The sequence below is a fragment of the Branchiostoma lanceolatum genome, chromosome 19 (genome assembly GCF_035083965.1).
Source record: "Branchiostoma lanceolatum isolate klBraLanc5 chromosome 19, klBraLanc5.hap2, whole genome shotgun sequence".
Taxonomy (NCBI): Eukaryota; Metazoa; Chordata; class Leptocardii; order Amphioxiformes; family Branchiostomatidae; genus Branchiostoma; species Branchiostoma lanceolatum.
In genome coordinates this window covers 14,542,639-14,562,202 of record NC_089740.1, presented here as the reverse complement: position 1 = coordinate 14,562,202, position 19,564 = coordinate 14,542,639, and the positions used below count along the sequence as shown (strand labels likewise).

At 43.0% G+C, this 19,564-nt stretch overlaps 3 protein-coding genes across 3 annotated transcripts; all 3 read right to left on the bottom strand.

Moving 5' to 3' along the window:
* Positions 1–1,295: 1,295 nt before the first annotated feature.
* LOC136425183 (uncharacterized) lies at positions 1,296–13,608 on the bottom strand. The gene is made up of 15 exons (XM_066413980.1): positions 13,488–13,608; positions 12,324–12,449; positions 11,765–11,890; positions 10,762–10,881; positions 10,241–10,366; positions 7,867–8,019; positions 7,387–7,442; positions 6,514–6,620; positions 6,042–6,128; positions 5,477–5,591; positions 4,502–4,612; positions 3,532–3,689; positions 2,930–3,068; positions 2,096–2,213; positions 1,296–1,699 (listed from the first exon to the last, which is right to left on the bottom strand). The coding sequence occupies exons 1-15, from the start codon at positions 13,555–13,557 to the stop codon at positions 1,296–1,298; spliced, it is 2,016 nt and encodes a 671-aa protein (XP_066270077.1). The 5' UTR covers positions 13,558–13,608.
* A 507-nt stretch (positions 13,609–14,115) lies between these two features.
* On the bottom strand, positions 14,116–15,557 carry LOC136425182 (matrilin-2-like). Its single transcript, XM_066413979.1, has 6 exons — positions 15,458–15,557; positions 15,217–15,327; positions 14,971–15,081; positions 14,643–14,753; positions 14,397–14,507; positions 14,116–14,261 (listed from the first exon to the last, which is right to left on the bottom strand). The coding sequence occupies exons 1-6, from the start codon at positions 15,555–15,557 to the stop codon at positions 14,116–14,118; spliced, it is 690 nt and encodes a 229-aa protein (XP_066270076.1).
* Positions 15,548–19,231, bottom strand: LOC136425181 (P-selectin-like). The gene is made up of 6 exons (XM_066413978.1): positions 19,220–19,231; positions 18,618–18,792; positions 17,528–17,707; positions 16,931–17,107; positions 16,450–16,578; positions 15,548–15,829 (listed from the first exon to the last, which is right to left on the bottom strand). The coding sequence occupies exons 1-6, from the start codon at positions 19,229–19,231 to the stop codon at positions 15,660–15,662; spliced, it is 843 nt and encodes a 280-aa protein (XP_066270075.1). The 3' UTR covers positions 15,548–15,659.
* Between the last annotated feature and the right edge of the window lie 333 nt (positions 19,232–19,564).

Here is a 19,564-nt window from a genome sequence, read left to right as displayed (position 1 = left end):
CAGTAACTATAGTTGACGTGACAAGGACTTGTGGAAATGCATGTGTAAATCAAGGGCTTAATCGTTTTTGTTATGACCTTCTTTATTCATAAAACTATATTCAGTACAACGATGACACCTATCAATAATCATGAACTTTATTCAAAGCATCGCGCACAGACTTTATGGTCAGTCATGCCTAGTAGTTTAATCTAAATTTTGCATATGCTAGCATTTGAAATATATCAAATTATTTTGACTCACATTTGAGCAGCCTATGAATTATCAATTATCAGCCTTTTAGTTATATTTACATATTGCACATTTTACAGCACTCATCATAATTATAGATGATAAACTTAATATCATTCTAAGCAATTAACATGCTGCAGGTAGCTTTTTTTGCCCCTTTATCTCAAAGGCCACCTTTAAGAGACTTTAGTAGAAAGTATTAAAGAATATAGAAATACTTCTTTTTGAAATATACATTTAATGTATAGAAATCTAGAAAAAATGCTATTGTGTAAATCTTATAGGATAATAAAGCTGCCATTCTAGATTATTCAGCATTGTTCACACTATATGATACAGAATGATACTCTACAATCGCTCTTATGATCAAGTTCATTCATCCATCCATCCCTCCATTGATGATTCATTCAATCATTCATTCATCAATAGTCCATTCAACCATACATACATAAATACATCCATCCATCCAACCAACCATCCATCCATCCATCCATCCATCCATCCATCCATCCATCCATCCATCCATCCAACCAACCATCCATCCATCCATCCATCCATCCATCCATCCATCCAATCAACCTAATCTGGGCTATCTTATCTGACCATCTTTAGATTAGTAGTGATGTTTTATGTGTTTTTGTAATACAACTACACATCAGGACATATGTCGGACATAGATCTATCTAGTAGTAGAGTATCTATGACTACACAGTCAGGTAGGCTTTTTTATCTATCAGAACTTCAATCATCATCTTAATTAAAGTTTGTTACTCTGTAAATGCAGAAATGTTTGCGGTGGTTTTATGTCCATGGTTTTTGCGGCTACTGTTTCACCGCAAACTTAAAACCACCGTTCATCATTGTTTGATAGCATAACAGTATGTGACTATTGCGCTGCCACGAACTTAAAAACACCACGAACACTCCATTTTCCCCTCAGTGTGAAATAAAAACCACACAAACTTAAACAGTACTTTGTCTAACCTTAACCTCCTTCTTCATGACCTCAACAAAAAGCTACAAGCGAAAAAATAAGCAAACAAAAAGATGAACAAGCAAACAAGCTAACAGTTGCTCTCATTCCCGGACATATACTGATCGATGCCGGGCAGGGCTGCCGAGGACCTCAGATCCCGGCTGCTCCGGCCACCCTCCTTAGCAGACCTAAGACGTTTGCGGAGCCTTGGCGAGACGTCTTCCTCTTCTTCTTCTTCCTCCTCCTCTGCCACCTCCCTGATGACAGTGTCCAGCCTCAGTGGTGGCAGCCGCCGCCCCTGCATTGCCGATCCCACCCGCTGTGGGGCGCTGCTACGCTGTGCAGGTGGCTCCTGCACTGCCGACCCAGACTGCTGGGTGGCGCTGTTTGAATACTTTGCCAGGATTTGGTTCCTCTCCTGTTCGCGAAGTTCCTTCCTGTCCAGGCGGGCTCTCTCGTGTGGCGTCAGGTTGTCCTTAACTGATGCCCTTCCTGAAACGATCGATGATATACAAAATGACAAGTTTGTAGACATTAAGGGCAAGTAGCGTCAATGAAGGTAAGACATCCACATAGAAAAAGTTTATCAAGCAACTGGATGAAATATCAACTTAGATAAATCAGACAATGTATATTATGCTCTTGCACTGGATAAAGCTTTGTAAATGGTCAGATGTTTCAGACAACATCCACTGTTGTTTGAGTGACTGAACAGAGTAGTCAATAAATAAATCTCTTCATTCAGACAAAAGACATCTGACCATTTACACAGCTCAGAGCTGAAACTTATCTAAGTCAATATTTAATGAAAGGAGAGTTGGTGTGTTGCTTCGGTGTGCTAAAGTTAAGACTCATGTACCAATGGACATGATATAGACGCTATATTACCTCTCCTTGGGTGAGCGCTCGTGGCTCGAGCTGGCCGGGCGACGAGAGACTCACTGTCCTCATCGTACGCGTCTGATGCAGATTCATTCATCTCCATGGAGCTCTGGCCGCTCTCTCCCTGAAATGGAAATTAGTTCATCTTAGTTATTATCGAACATAATAAAGAATCGATCATACTTATTGAGTGGATCAATCCTAGCCTAACAGTTTGGTCTTACACAACTTTGTACTTAGCGTACAAAACTGGTGGTTGACCAATTCAGAAAATATTCAACATAGTTGGCATATGCAGTCCAGTGGTTAGCGACACTGCCTCTGAACTAAGAAGTTTCAATACCCAGCTGTGTCAGCTCCCCCAAACCGCTTCTGGAAAGGGTCACAGCCCTGAAACTGTGGTCCATTTTTTGATATACTAATGTCGAAAAGAGCCAGGGGAATTTCTCAGGTACAATGAACCTGTGCACATTATATAAAAAAAAAATTATATACATAGCGTCTATCCTCTTTGTCATGCATACATAGGAAGAGTACGGCCTTCAGTGAACTAAACTTGTTCAAGATCAATTTTCCTTTTTATCTTAAACAGATATAAAGATATACAAAGACAATTCAAACTCTGCAACTGGATAAGATTCAAAGACTAATAGTTCTGGACGTTTCGAGTGACATCCATCACTCTCCTTCAGCGTCACTAAAGTGAACTGGCAAAAAGAATACAATGCTAGCAATTCTTAACTGGGAAAACCAGTTGAACACGCCAAGGATACTAACTCGTAAGAACCGTATGCAAATATAGATATAAAGATATGACAATAAGATATGAAGGGTCCTCACGCTCTCGAGGCTGCCCTGTGATCCCAGAAGTCGGGTCCTGCTGGAGCTGTGCCCAGGGTTGGCCGGTCCGGCCAAGTCGTGTGCCTGCAAATCATCCTGACTGCCCACAGGAGTCACCTGGTTACTACTCTCATTCTTCCTAAAATATAAAGATGAATGCTTTAATTTGAATTATCAATAATGATAATTTTAATGAAAGCCTTTCATGAAGGAAAATTTGAGGAATTGCTGTCATCAGATTTCAACATTCAGATAAAAGCAATGTTGACGACATCACTAAGCTACGATAAAAAAATTCATCACACACACAAAATTCCACCAGAACACATATTTTCACACACACACACACACACACACACACACACATGCACACACACAAACACATACACACACACATGCACACATACACACACACACACACACATGCACACACACACACACACACACACACACACACACACACACATGCACACACACACACACACACACACAAACACACAAACACACACACACACATATACATAGCCTCAAAAGCTGCGATACTTGACTCCCTCAAGGTGAAGGAATAAACAAACAAACAAATAAACAAACAAACAACTGACTTCTTCAGGATGAGCACAGCGATGAAGCAGAGGAGCATGATTGTCAGGATGACGGAGAAGAAGATGATGGTGATGACCCACGATGCCAGCGTCGTCTGAGCCTCGGCCGCCCGAGCGCCCGCTGTGGCTAGGCTGCCGCGAATCCTGTACCCTATCCTCTGAAATATCAGGAAAAAAGGACACATTGAGTAAAAACTAGGTGTAATAATCAGGTGTTCTCTGACATGTATTGCTAGGATAATTGATCTAAGACTTGTGTCTAGTGCAGTGGTTAGTGACCGGGTTTTTGATCTTCAGTTCAGGCATTTGAATTTCGGTCTCAATATCACAATTTTAGTAATGTTAGTTAAAGACGATCATTTTGTTCTTTTGTGTTTGACAAAGATTTTGAGAAGTTGACAACCGACGGCATTTATGTTTTCTTGACTATCCGTAACCCTAACCCAAGCCTTAACTTAGGTACCCTGACCCTAACCCAAGCCTTAACTTAGGTACCCTGACCCTACCCCTATCCTTAACCCTGAGCCAAACCCTACTGCATTAATTTCATATCTTCTTGACTATCCATAACCGAAATCCGAACCGAATTAACCCAGATACTCTGACCCTACCCCTACCCCACTACCATCCTTCAAAAAAAAAGTCAAAGTTCCTTCCCGCACCGATGGTGCATAGGGCGGTGCCCATCTCCGTTTCAGTAGCCCTTGGGCCACACTTTGTGCAATCACTACAGCAGGGGGCTAGTCCACTGGTAGTGGTGTGTGTTTAACTTCCATACTATTTCCCAAATGCTGAGTGCTAAGCAGAGAAATCAGTATGTACAATTTTTACAGTCATTGGTATGACCCGGCCGGGGTTGGAACTCACGACCTACCGTATTGCAAGGCGAACACTCTACCCACTCGGCCATTGCACTGGTTGTCTTAATCATCCATCCATCCACCATCCTTAACCCTAAGCAAATCCCTACCGCATTTATATCTTCTTGTCCGTCCCACACGGCCACAGCCAGGCTGAACTGAGGAAGGTACCGGGGAGCCACGGCGGGGTCCTCAGCTGCTGCTCTCTTCTTCCTCAACACCTGTGAGTAGATTGAAACAATCAATCAATCAACCAATTAATCAATCAATAAACCAATCAATCAATCAATGACATCTGCCCTCTTTAACACCTGTTAGCTGAACCACAGTTTACTGTCAACAAACGTGTGGCAGATCTTAAACTCAAACCACTCATCACTGGCTTTCTCAAAAGGCTTCTTGGTAATCATTTTGATTATAAGTGCTCTTTTCATTTCCTAAACACGAAACAATAAAGAAAACAAATTGATACAAACAACAAAAATGTTTAGATTGTCGTGTTTTTCTGCAGAACAAAATGACGTATTAATTCTAGAGACCACTTTAAGGATTTAGAAAATGACATATACCGTAAAATTCCTATTTACGTATGCACGCCTCCTAACGAACACACCCCCGATTTGGGGGCGATTGCGGGCCTGACTCAGTGAGTTAAAACATTCAGGGGAAAAACCCTCCTAACGTACGCACCCCCGCTCCAGCATTTCGGTGGATAGTTAAGAGGTTGACATGATCATCCTTTCGATGATGTTTACAAACTTGAAAGGTTACTGAGAAAATGTTTCTGGGTAGAAAATGTAAAACAATTTAAATACATGTATTATCTATTCTTTATTACTGATTGATTGTGTGGTAGCATTCCACACTTCATTTCCATGAAGATGTACCGTACTCTCATGCTGATACGCAATTTTCGAGGAAGCACCCAGACTTTGGCGTCGGCCTTGAGCACCTGTTTGCGACTTGAAAAGTATAAAAAGTGCGTACTACGTAGATAGGGATTTTACGGTATTAATATATGCAAAGGTGGGGACTATTGTAGGTCTGGAGATTTTTGTCCCAAGCTGTTATTTTACGGTGCTCACCTGTTCCTGTTCTTCTGTACTTTCCTCTCCAGAAAGACTCCGGGTTTCTCTGTTGGCACTCCCAGTCTTACACAGGTTGTTCGGCCCAAAATCATTCTGGATGAAGATTCTCACTCTGAAAATAGCAACTGTTACAGTAAATATAATGAAGACTTATTTTGATGACAAAAGAAGATGATGTGACAGTTGCACTTTATCAACAGATAATTTGAAGCAATACATGAAAGTTAGCTAAGTCAAGTCAGACTGTAAAAAAACCCTGCAAGGAAGACCAGTTTAAAACGTCTAGAGAAGTTAGTTGCACATTGGGTCATAAGTAAAGTGTACTTGCACAGAAAGAAAACAGCTACAATCTATATCATATCTTAACATCTTAAATCTCTTTTTCATTTTGCATAATTTATACTGCATTGGTTTCAAAGGCCGGAGACAAATCCTAGCCTGTGTTTACAAAAAATCTCGCTGGTGGAGGTCAATGACTTCCTCCCCTTTCGATATCCGATGGGTTGGCCGCTAGGAGCGGGACTCAATCTAAGGCTAAGACAAATAGAGAAAAGTTTCTTACTCGACGTCTTCCGACTCCGACTCCACCTTGGGGTACCCCTCCAGCATCCCCACGTTTCCTTGGGAGGTGTAGCTGTGCAGCTGCCGCCTGGGGGGAGGAAGCATGAGAATCTTTTAGTGTGTCTAATACTAGTAGTACATCTGTAAATTATGCTGAGCACTTGGAATATGCAAATTTAAGGCACATATCAAATACATCTACAGTAACTGTACTTTTGTCACCATTGTAGCATACAAACCAATAATCGAACCAAAGACCCAAGCAAGCAAGCAACCAACTAACCAACCAACCAACCAACCAACCAACCAACCAACCAACCAACCAACCAACCAACCAACCAACCAACCAACCAACCAATGACTATATATCTGCCCAATCGAACGACTGACCAACCAACTCATATATCAATAGAAACATTTCAAATTGCTAAAACAATACTAACATTTTAAGAAGTAAACAGTAATATCCTCACCATTCCCCAGAGTTAGGGCAGCATTCAGCGAAGCCCTCCTCAGTGTTACAGTAGTCATTCACAGCGTCCGCTATTGCAAAATTAAACTTGTTCTTCAAGCCCTCCCACTGGAAAACAGAATTGAATTTCAACGTTATGTTTGCTTTTTGTGTTACCACGCAGTTGCTGTAAATTTCCCACCACAGCATTATTGGATTGTTGCAAGGCATACTCTTTCTAACGAGAATTACATGCAAGTTTGATCAATGTAACAGTTGCACTTGTGCTGCTCTCTTAATCAAATCAAAATTGATAGTTTTGAACACTTGATCCAAAATGGTAACTGGCCGATTTACACAATAAGCAATGAAACCTCCTTTAGACTGAAATCACTGTATTGAGATGATCTTATATAATGAGTTTGGCACCCAATTCTCTATTGTTACAGAGATAGGCAGCAGGAAGAGGGTAAAGATCTCTCTAAATGTGGGGTCGTGTGGCGCCATATGTGGGGTCGTGTGGCGCAACAGCAGAGCGTTAGACTCAGAACCAAGAGGTCCCGAGTTCGAATCCTGTCATGTCACCGATCTTGTGCCCTTGGGAAAGGCACCTTACACGACTTTCCTCACTCAACCCAGGTGTAAATGGGTACCTGACTTTGGTCGGGGAAAGTCGTATTGAGGTCACCTGGTGGCGCCAAATGGCAGCCGCCCAGACCCTTGTGACAGTTCCACAAAGTGCAAGTGTGGATAAGATATCATATAATTATGTGGTGTATTGTGTGAAACCTGTAAACCCTGCATCAATTCAGCGCTAGAAAGGCTGCCATTGCAGGTTATTCATGACCAATAAAAAATGTTATTATAAAGTCTCTCTTAAGGAAAGTCTGCTCACCTTGTTGATAGGCAGGTCAATAATGAAGACTGGCAGGGAATTGAACTCATCATCACCTGGATAAGAAATAAAGGGAAATAGTTACATTACAAAGCAAAACAGAATCTGATTATCATCAAATTTTGTTCATATTGTTTAAGTCAGTGTCACACCTAGAAACATTCCTCAGTATAAATTTATGTGCCATCAATGTGTACATTGTTTGTAATTTTTTACGGTTTCTAAATTTAATGATTTCACTCTTGAGCCTTCACTGTGTAACACTTCCAAATCAGCAACTTTGGTCACGTTTGGTGTTGCATGAGGCTATGAGATCAGTCACAAAATAAGCATATAGTATACATGTACTTGGTGTAGATCTACATTCGGTACAGACTGTCGGTATTGCATGATCTGGTATTTTGGCCCTAATCGTTTTCACGGTACAGTACCGGTACTGTCCTGGCACGCAGCCCTAAGGTACAAGCGACTGACTGATACCTGGGCAGTCGTGGATGTTGCATTCCCGAGTGAAGGTCTCCGTGGCCTGTTCACACCTCCCCTGGATGCACACCCTGCTCTGGGTTTGTATCCCTCCGCCGCAGGAGGCAGTGCAGACGGAGAAGTCACTCCAAGAGGACCACTTGGTCTGGCCTGGAACAGTGAGGAAACAAGATATCGAAACCAGAAGTTCTGCTGCAGTACTGTAGAAAGATGCTTGGAGGCTCACTACCCAGCGCTCGTGAGTGCGACTCGCACACAATATGTATGCGACCAGTTTCTTGAGAATGCGACTAGATTTAAAATCACGGTCGCACGGTGCGACAATCCAAAATTAAGACCTGCGCCAGGATAATGGCTGCAGAACTAAGCGGTAAGCCAAAAATATAGGTATTCCAATGCTACCGCGAATATCGTCGGTGAATTTTCTATCATGTTCCCACACCCGCGGTACAAAAACTATCCGTTCCTAGTGGCAAAGTTACCCATAGAAATAAAGGATATAAGTTTCTCTCCTTTGTGGTGTATTTGTTTGATTTGTAAAATGTTTCAAACGCCAAACTTTGTCGATGAAAGTGAGCGCTCGCCGGACGCTCGCTGTTTTTAATGGCGGCCATGATGTTTATGAAAAATAGACCGCAGCAGAATGAAAGGCTTGTTTCCTGCGGTCATATTTATACCTGTTCAAGCGATGATTTTTACGATCAAAAATTGATGAATCAATTCAAGTGGAGTTTTATTTAAAAAAATATTAAATTTTCCTTTTGTCACCGGTATCATTTCAAAGCTCATTACCTGCCCGTTGTTATGGTGCTACATGTACTTTCATTCTGCTGCTGTCTATACTGCACAGCGGCGAATCACAAAGCTTTCCCCATGCGGTCTGCCTGTCATTGGATGACGGCGCCGCGCGGTCCTGACGCGCGAAATTTGAACTACGCGTTTCGAAGTTCCCGATTTGACTGGGTCGGCACAAACAGATCATTTTTGATACTATTTTGAGCGAGAATTTTAAGGATATTTAAGTATTTTGGATTATCAGTAGACAGAGGGTGAGGGTAAAAAGAAAAGAAATGCCTGTAAAAATGTTGAACTTGATGCCAGCAGTGAAGTTTCAAATTATGGAATATGACTTTATTTGTTTTGGTCATGAACCCAATAGATAAGTTCTAGAGTCATCTATTGATTTATCATTCAAGGTTATGTGAATCATTACCTGCCTTGTTCCAAGTAAAAAATACCATTGTGTATTTTTCAACTTGTTGAACTTGAGGCACCGTGGCCCCCGGATAGGGGCCAGCCGGGGAACCTATGCCCAATTTTTCTAAAAATCCATCGTACTAGTATCAGTATGTAGGAAGGTATTGAATGAATTGAATTGCCAATTGTTCTGCACCATCAATGTAGGTTTTATCTTTTATGATCTATTCAAATACTTTATTCCCGGTTGTTAACGTATAACATTGATTAATAGGAGTATTATTTGGTATAGCCAAGACTTTTGCGTGTTCTTCCAACTTTTTGTAGTGGTGCCCCTAGATTTTTGCTGGTGCTCCTAACTTTTTTGAGTTAGGAGCACAGTGCTCCTAGGCCTAAAAGTTAGTCTGGAGCCCTGCTACCAAACGTGACCTTGACTTTCTTCACCCCTACTCACAAATCAAATATTGTAAAGATACATCCATAGCTACTTGAGTTATGCTGTCTACAAATACACAGACACGATAACATAACCTTCTTGGCAAAGAAAATAGATACATAAGATACAAAATGTTCTACCATCCTTTGCTTTAGAACCAAGAGTGGCGTCGTGTGGCGTCGTGGCATCGTGTGGCATAATGGATAGAACATCCGACTGTCAAACAAGGGGACCCCAGTTCGAACCCGAGCTGCCCCCAGACATGTCTGAACATGCGCCCGGACGTTGTGCCCTTGGGAAAGGCACTTAACACAAATTCCCTCAATTCACTCAGGTGTAAATGAGTACCTAGCTCTTCTAGAGTTGGGGACGTCCCTCGGATAGGACGTTAAATGGAGGTCCCGTGTTTGGGGAGAGCCACACCCCGCGCACGTTAAAGAACCCACCACATCTTTCGAAAAAGAGTAGGGGCATGCCCCGGTGTGCGATGGTCCAAATCTTACAGTCCGGTCTGGGATGACATCTTGAAAAGGTGATAGTTCACCTGTTATGTCAATTCTTCCACAAATGTGGTAAATCGAAATAAATAAATAAATAAATAAGAGCATTAACTTTAGACTTAAAGCACATTATTTCCGTTTTTGCAACTAAGTGCACAAAAAGAATCACACGTGATATAAGTCACAGAGGTTAATACAGGTCACAGGACACAGAGGTTACAGGTCAAAGGTAACTGACCTCCACATGACAGCCCATCCAGACTGGGCTCGCCTGAGCGACATGTACAGCGGAACGCTCCCACAGAGTTCTCACAGACGCTGTCTCCGCTGCAGATGTCTGGATACTCCTCACACTCATCTATGTCTGTGGGATGTATTGACATAAACAGGAGTTAGAAGTGAATTCGATCTGTGACTGACTCTACACAAAGACACCTAATTGGTTAGTGTATTAATCTTAAAATTTTTTACAGCTCATTTCAAGTGACAACTAATAATGCAAGAGATTGTTAATACATAAAATATCATGGTTTTTAATCAAGGGTTTTGGGTTACCGTAGTCTATGATTCCATCTGTTTCTCGGACACCTCTCTACTTCTACTTTTATTTTAATTGATCGCGACATTCTTGATAAGAAGCTACATGTAAGAAAAGTCGAACCCCAAATCCCTTGACATTTCATACTTACACACTCAAGTCAGGTTTTTAAGTCAAAGGTCAAGGGCTAGAGGTTAAGGTTTAGGGGCCATGGTACCCACCTTCACATCTTCGTCCTCCCGGCCCCATCCTCATCCCAGCTGGACAGGCGCAGACGGCCGAGCCATTGACCAAGGTGCAGGCATGGGAGCAGGGGTGGTCATCCGGGCAGCTGGAGTTGGCTGGGGGCAATATAGAACTGTTAGTTTGCACAAAAATACTCATAGGAACAGAAGGTAACTTAGCAGGACATGAACTTCTCACAGCAATGAAGAACAAGCAGTTTTGGAGGATGAACTTTGCTTGCTGCACCTCCTAATAAGAAGGAACAATCACGACGACAATAATGATGTATTTGTGCGTATTCATGTACTTTTGCATCTTTACCTGTAGTCTTACAGCAAATTACCAAAAGTGTATCACAACAAAGTTTGATTTGAAAAATGACAGGATAGTCCAGAACACATGTACATCACAGCTTTCAGCACCAGGGACAGTGACACGTAGCTGGCATAGCCCAGTAGTAAGTGGCCCTGTGTCTGGACTAAGAAGCCCTGAGTTTAAATCCCAAGCACCTGGCATGCATGCTATTGGAAAGGGTCGCAGTCCTTAGGACGGGACGTTAAGCCGTTGTCATGGTTCATTTTGCTGAAAATTGCTAGGAGAATTTCCTGGTACAATGAACCTGTATAAACTGTACATAGCATCTGTCTTCACTTGCAACTTAGACTTAGACTTAGGGGCTCCCGTGTCGTCCGACACATGAGGCAGTTAGGTTGGCCCAGCAGGCTCGGTCAGCAGCCATCCTCCTTACATCCCTCCAGTTCAGGTTGGCTGCTCGGAGGTCCCTCTCTATCGTCTGTCTGTAATTCATCCTGGGTCGACCCCTGCGTCTCTCCCCCTGTGGGTTCCACTCAAGAACTTGGTTTGCCAGTCTGTCAGGCGCGAGCCTTGTAGCATGGCCAAGCCAGCTCAGACACCGTTTGCAAATTGTTGCAAGAACTTGCAAGAACAGCCAAATATAAGCTCTTCATTAAGATTACTTTCACTTTTTTTTACACATACCAAGGCAAGAGAGTCCGTCCTGTGCCAGGATGAACCCCTCCTGACAGGCGCACCTGAAGTCTGGATCCGTGTTCACACACAGCTGGTCACAGGTGTTCAGGGTCGGGCTCACGCACTCGTCAAAATCTGGAGAGATAAAGATAAGAATTATACAGGGCTCGAAATACTGGGTGCGCCTAGTTTTTGACTGTGGGTGCACCAGTGAACCTATATTTTTTGTCGGCTATAGGGTAGAGGTACTATTGAACACAATAGTATGCAGAATAGGTGTTCAGGATCGGGCTCACGCACTCGTCAAAATCTGGAGACAGGACACAAGATTACTATCATAATTATAATGTATGTACCTGTGTACTAAGAACACGTAGGTTCTGTGTCAGTGTCCACACAGGTCCCAAAAAACAGAGGACTCCTTGTGCGGCTTGTTTCTGAGTGTATGAAATCATGACAAAAATGTGCTGATATTAGCAAGTAAATGTTTGTATCATACAGATTGCCATATCCAGAATAAATTGCTTTGGGCTCCTTTAAGTCAAGAATAGAATACAGGACATGTTACCTGAGCAGCCGAGTCCATCAGAGTCCAGGACGGTGAACTCGTCACACCTGCAGGCAAAGGTACCGTTCAGGTTCAGGCAGGTGGTGTTGTCACGGCAACGGGCAGGTGAGGCACAGTCGTCTATGTCTGGAAAACAAGATTTCTTATTATTGTGATTACAACATTAAACAAATACATTTATGCAGAGCGTCTCAGTGTAAAATATCCCCAATTTCAAAAGGTTACCAGGTCCTACATCTACATGCTTAACCAACTTGTGAAGGGCACTCATTATAATAGTAAGTTTCCCATAAAATGAAATGCTTTCCACTGGAACACTAACTTATCAAATCCCTTTAATTCAAATTGGAGTGGTTTTTATTTTTGGCAGTAGGGAGAAAATGGAGTGTTTGCAGTGGTTTGAAGTTCGCGGTTAAGACAATAGTAGACAAGGGGGTAGGATGGCAAAAACATATGCGGTGGTTTTAAGCTTGCAGCAAAGAGCTTACTGTGATAACCACGAACATAAAACCACTGCAGACATTTCTGCATTTACAGTATCATGGAGCATTGTTGTGTAACCCAACTATATATGCTGCATATCCTTTTTTCTGGGGCAGCCTTTAAAACCATTTTACAATGACAAACTCTTCCTGAAAAGGACAACAGAAGCATTCGTTGGATCAAGAAGGCAGTATGGATCAGGAAGTCATCACCAGTGATGAACCGAGACGAGGGGGGGATACAAGCTCAGCCACGTTCGGGATTACGTTCTCGCTGCAAAAGCGCCACCTACATTGGCTACTTATAGCGGTGAGAAGCAGTACTCCAGTCAGAGGCTCTGAAGAAGGTGTCTGACAGACACTGAAACGTCAGCAGGTGAGATTACCTCGTTGTATTAAAGAACTCCATATATCTTGATATTCTGTTGTGTTGCTTCATATTCTTTGTTAGTAACTACAAAGCTGACTTGTTTATGTGCAACTATACTTTGATAATCCTTTTCTACATTTCAAACCTGTGCTGAAGTAACTTCAATACTTGGTAAACTGTCTTAGCCAGCGAGCCCTCCACTGATGTGAACACCACGGCATTCAGAAGCAGACTGAGGTCTGGGAGTTTATGTTAGCTGAATTTATTGGGTGGTTTTATAGTACAGGCTTCCTCTTTAAGAAGTTTCCTCACCCACACACGTCCTGTTCTGCTCCAGTGTGAAGCCAGCGGGACAGGAGCACACTTCCCTCCCAGCAACCATTGCACAGGAGTGGGAGCAGCGATGGCCGATCGGACAGTCGGCGTAGGCTGGGAAAATTGGAAAAGAGCATTTACTGTCAGTCATTAGGTGATGGGAAAAAAGCTATGAGACTATCTTGCCCCAAGGAATTTAACAGACAGACCTTCGGTGTCTAAGGCTGAATTCCAGTCTGATAATAATATTTTATCCCTTGATAGATATATAAACTCTCTCCCAATCGAATTCTAATTATCATTCACTTTCTCCTTACTCATGATTAACTCGCTCACTCACACACACACACAAAGATATTGCAACATGAAATGTAGATATTTTGGTTCAAACACCAAAAATGGAATGTTGTCTAGTATCTGAGCTTAAATGAAATGTGTGCTTGAGGTAAAGGAAGTGAACAGTAGCATAGCATGATGGTGAAGTATATTTTCAGATGAAATGCAGCACACTCAATTTCTTTCCCTGTCCTAAAAACGCAAAACCCATGATCCAACATTCAGATGTCGATAACACTTACCCATGCAAGTCTCTTCATCATCATTAAGCCTGTAGCCATCAGGGCAGTCACAGTAGAACCCCGGCTCTGTGTTCACACTCACCCATGCAGGTCTCCTCATCATCGTTAAGCCTGTACCCATCAGGACAGCCACAGTAGAACCCAGGCTCTGTGTTCACACTTACCCATGCAAGTCTCTTCATCATCATTAAGCCTGTAGCCATCAGGGCAGTCACAGTAGAACCCAGGCTCTGTGTTCACACTTACCCATGCAGGTCTCCTCATCATCATTAAGCCTGTAGCTATTAGGGCAGTCACAGTAGAACCCCGGCTCTGTGTTCACACTTACCCATGCAGGTCTCCTCATCATCGTTAAGCCTGTACCCATCAGGACAGCCACAGTAGAACCCAGGCTCTGTGTTCACACTTACCCATGCAAGTCTCTTCATCATCATTAAGCCTGTAGCCATCAGGGCAGGCACAGTAAAACCCAGGCTATGTGTTCACACTTACCCATGCATGTCTCCTCATCATCATTAAGCCTGTAGCCATTAGGGCAGTCACAGTAGAACCCCGGCTCTGTGTTCACACTTACCCATGCAGGTCTCCTCATCATCATTAAGCCTGTACCCATCAGGACAGGCACAGTAGAACCCAGGCTCTGTGTTCACACTCACCCATGCAGGTCTCCTCATCATCATTAAGCCTGTACCCATCAGGACAGGCACAGTAGAACCCAGGCTCTGTGTTCACACTCACCCATGCAGGTCTCCTCATCATCATTAAGCCTGTACCCATCAGGACAGGTACAGTAGAACCCAGGCTCTGTGTTAACACTTACCCATGCATGTCTCCTCATCATCATTAAGCCTGTACCCATCAGGGCAGGCACAGTAGAACCCAGGCTCTGTGTTCACACTTACCCATGCAGGTCTCCTCATCATCGTTAAGCCTGTACCCATCAGGGCAGGCACAGTAGAACCCAGGCTCTGTGTTCACACTCACCCATGCAGGTCTCCTCATCATCGTTAAGCCTGTACCCATCAGGACAGGTACAGTAGAACCCAGGCTCTGTGTTAACACTTACCCATGCAGGTCTCCCCATCATCATTAAGCCTGTAGCCATCAGGACAGGCACAGTAGAACCCAGGCTGTGTGTTCACACTTACCCATGCAGGTCTCCTCATCATCATTAAGCCTGTAGCCATCAGGGCAGTCACAGTAGAACCCCGGCTCTGTGTTCACACTTACCCATGCATGTCTCCTCATCATCATTAAGCCTGTACGCATCAGTCACAGTAAAACCCAGGCTCTGTGTTCACACTTACCCATGCAGGTCTCCTCATCATCATTAAGCCTGTACCCATCAGGACAGGCACAGTAGAACCCCGGCTCTGTGTTCACACTTACCCATGCAGGTCTCCTCATCATCATTAAGCCTGTACCCATCAGGGCAGGCACAGTAGAACCCCGGCTCTGTGTTCACACTCACCCATGCATGTCTCCTCATTGTCATTAAGCCTGTAGCCATCAGGGCAGGCACAGTAGAACCCAGGCTCTGTGTTCACACTTACCCATGCAGGTCTCCTCATCATCATTAAGCCTGTAGCCATCAGGACAGGCACAGTAGAACCCAGGCTCTGTGTTCACACTCACCCATGCATGTCTCCTCATTGTCATTAAGCCTGTAGCCATCAGGGCAGGCACAGTAAAACCCCGGCTCTGTGTTCACGCAGATCTGCTCACAGGTGTTCAGCACTGGACTCTCACACTCATTGTTATCTGCAGTATGAAACAGTGTAAACAAGCATGAAATAATGTGTCAGTACAAGTAGAGCAGCATATTCTGATGGCTCACATGTGTTCAGTACTGGACTCTCACATTCATTGTTATCTACATGCAGTAGCAATGGAAACAAACATTCATAATTTGTTAGTATAAGTACAGCCAGGAATGCAGAATATCATAGACTGTTCATGTTGTGTTTCAGCACTGGACTCTCGCACTCGTTGAAAAATACACAAAAACAGTATCATCACTTTTGACAAACATTTAATCCTTACACACAACGTACATACCGGGTTGACGAAGAGACAGAGTTCGTCTCGAAAGCTCCCCGCAGCAATTTATGTACGTTGTGTGTAGGATTAAATGTTTGTCAAAAGTATGTCAACACCACAACAGTTTAACTTCTTTCAACAGTATCATCACTTTTGAGCTGCAGATATCTTGCAACTGTCCTCGGTGCTGAGCATGCGGGTGTGCTACAAATGAACAGCTGATTAAACACAGAGGGGCACTCATTGTGTTTATACACAACATTGTATGATAAAAAGAAAACATAAGTTGATAAGTTGACAGAACAAAACAAACAAATAAATGGACAAACAAACAGACCCACCTGTGCAGTTGACCCCGTCCCCGTAGTAGCCAGGTGGGCAGGTGCCGCAGGTGAAGCTCTCGGCAGGTGCCGGCATGTCCTCACACACCACGCCGGGGAAACAGGGCGAGCTCAAACACGCATCGTCATCTGGAACAGCCAAATTTTTGCATATCAATTCATAGTTTGCGGTTAAAACCTGTTGTCAGGATAAAAATCTAATAGAATACAAATGATTGATCGTATTAAAGAGCTGGTTTCATAAGAGGATTGAAAAGGACTTGAAAACACTTCACAATATATGCTCTTTGTTCAACAATATATTCCTGGGATATTCCTTGCTCTTTATGACAAGCAACACTAACAGTGGACTATCACTTAACGTCCCATCCTAAAGATTGCCACTTTACAAGTAGCTTGCGATTCTACTTTTGAGTTACAAGAATCAAGCTCTCATCATCTTACAACAGAAGCGATGATGAGAATAAACAATGACAGTCACCTATACAAGTGGGGAGTTCTCCGATCCACTGCTTAGTTGGACCGCACGTCAGCGTGGCGTCTGAGCTCAGCCGGTAACCTTGGTTACAGCGGAACTGTGTCACGGCCTGGTAGCGGGTGCTATTCAGCAACAACTCTCCGTTTGTGATTGCCACGTTGGGCGGACCGCAGTCTACAACTGAACCAAACAAATTTTTTAAACAAACACGATAGATTTATTTGTTCTATATGTATGATAAAATTGTGATTTATAGTTCTAATTCAGCTTTACTTACATGTGGTAACTGTAAAAATTGCAAGAAAGCAAATTAACAGTCAAAAACTGCATCAAAGCAAAATTGTTGGGCAAGGTACTCTCCAAGCAGAGGTTGGTGGAGAAGATTGTGACCTTTTCATCATATGCCCAGTTTGTTGGTGGGGAGAACGGACCAAAAAACGGGGCGTATGATAATAAGGTCACAATCTTCCCCACCAACCTCTGCTTGGAGATTAGTGCAAGGTATTTTAGAGGATTTGAACCAGGATCTCTGGGTTCTTGGCCTAACACCCTAAATGACTAACTAAATGACGTCACCTATCCATGTCTTATATTACATACGTTGGCACTCTGGCTGTGCTGTACTCCAGACCCCAGCTCCAAGGCAGGTTGCAGTTCCGTTCCCCACCAATAGGTGTCCCGAGTCACAGCTGTAGGTGGCAGTGGACTGGTAGAACATGGTGGGGTCACTTAGGGTCACTGACCCCTGTGGGGGTGCAGGGGGCTCCTGACAGAATGGGTCTGTGGAAAGGTCAAACCTTGTCCATTAGTGAAAATAATGTAGTGATAAAAGCAGAGTTTTGCTATTACCCAGTAAACATAACCTTAACCATAACATAACAATTAACCATGAAAGAAATGCAGAAATGTTATAAAAGCAGAGTTTTGCTATTACCCAGTAAACATAACCTTAACCATAACATAACATAACCATGAAATAGATGCAGAAATGTTATAAAAGCAGAGTTTTGCTATTACCCAGTAAACATAACCTTAACCATAACATAACATAACCATGAAATAGATGCAGAAATGTTCGCGGTGGTTTTATGTTCACAGTTTTCGCAGTGAACTCTTTACCGCGAACTTAAAAAAACATCGCAAACAGCTATTCCAATGTGTGACTGTAGCGGTAATTGTTTCAAACGCGAACTCGAAACCACCGCAACCCCATTCCCCCCCCCGTTTTCTCCCTACCGCGAAATTAAAACCCCGTGGAAATTTCTGTATATAAGGTAACACTTTGAGCCTAATCCTCAAACCCTAATCCTAATGCTATCATAGGGGCATTAGAACATTATAGTTTCCCTGGTAAGTCCAACTTATGATCTTGTTTTGAAAACTACCGCAATATCCTCTACCTTTAAGACAAAATACCTTGCCCAGTTTACAATGTATTGCAAGATACGTCAAAAATAGTTACTCAAGCAATTGGATAAAATTTCTTTCAGACAGCATCCGCTATCTTTCGTCAGTGACTGTGACTGACGAAAGATAGCGAATGCTGTCTGAAACGTCTCACTGTTTCGAAATTTTATCCAGTTACTTGTCAATGAGTAACTTTTTTTGGCGTATCTTACTACCTGGATGTCTAACCTCCATCAACGTAATGTATTGCAAGCTTGACACAATACTGATAATTATCACTCACCGCACAGCGCTCGTATGTTCCCCGTCGTCACGGAAACGCATCCATCATCATTCTCCGCCCTCTCATCAACAAACTCCATGTCTCGCGACCTTGTGTACATGATGCACAGGAACCCGGATGTCTCGCATGTGTCCGTCGACAACAGCGCCACCGTCCCGATGTTGTAGAACTCTACCTACAGAATCAGGGTACAGAATAGGGCATGTAAGATAATCCTTGGAAAGAACTACACCTGCTACAACTTCGCCCTGACTGGACTTTCCCTTACACCACTGGCCCATTTAAAACAGGTTGAACTATGCAGAAAATATGCAAGATCCAGTACTAGAGTTATCAACCAGGGATTGATGTGTTCAAAAATTCGTATTTTCTGAGAACAATAGTAGAATGGAACTCATTGTCATCAGGTACTGTAGAAGCATCCTCACTAAATAGCTTCAAAGAACGGTTGCAGTCAGATGTGCAAATACATGTACTAGGTGTAACAAACCATTTGGTGTAATATAACCAGCTGCTGCTGCGCTGAGTGCCTGCGAAGCTGGTGTGTTACGCCAAATGGCGGTTATACCGGCAATATAGATACAGATCCCAGATCTTAAGACACTGGTTTCCATCGTGTTGCAAAGTAAAATTGTACTACTATAGTCGTTATCGTTATTATTATCACAAGGATTGTTTTCATCATTATTTACCTCCGTCCCCGCACCATAGATTTCGTACGACAGTTTTTCCGCGTAGACGTCCGCCATCGTGAATGACGTTGTGACCATCTGACTTGGGCCAGCCTCAAGGTCAGTCGCAGACCACAACTGGAACTGGATGTTGGTTTGACCTTGAAAGAAAGAATGTTATTTTAATGTCAATGAATGGATCAATGAGTAAATGAGTGAATAAATCAATGCACGAAGGAGTGAACGAATGAGTTAATGGATGAAAATGGATGAAAA

Coding starts and splice junctions, on each gene's coding strand:
- LOC136425182 (XM_066413979.1), bottom strand. CDS start 15,557: ATGAGGAGACATGCATGGGTGAGTGTGAACACAGAGCCGGGGTTCTAC. Junction 15,082..15,216: donor TGATGAGGAGACCTGCATGG/GTAAGTGTGAAC, acceptor TGATGGGTACAG/GCTTAACGATGATGAGGAGA. Junction 14,754..14,970: donor TGATGAGGAGACCTGCATGG/GTAAGTGTGAAC, acceptor TGATGGGTACAG/GCTTAATGATGATGAGGAGA.
- LOC136425181 (XM_066413978.1), bottom strand. Junction 16,579..16,930: donor AGAACTCCCCACTTGTATAG/GTGACTGTCATT, acceptor TGGCTGTTCCAG/ATGACGATGCGTGTTTGAGC. Junction 15,830..16,449: donor GGACGGGGTCAACTGCACAG/GTGGGTCTGTTT, acceptor TTCATACTGCAG/ATAACAATGAGTGTGAGAGT.
- LOC136425183 (XM_066413980.1), bottom strand. CDS start 13,557: ATGGTTGCTGGGAGGGAAGTGTGCTCCTGTCCCGCTGGCTTCACACTG. Junction 10,367..10,761: donor GGGAGGACGAAGATGTGAAG/GTGGGTACCATG, acceptor TACATCCCACAG/ACATAGATGAGTGTGAGGAG. Junction 7,443..7,866: donor CAACATCCACGACTGCCCAG/GTATCAGTCAGT, acceptor TTTCTTATCCAG/GTGATGATGAGTTCAATTCC.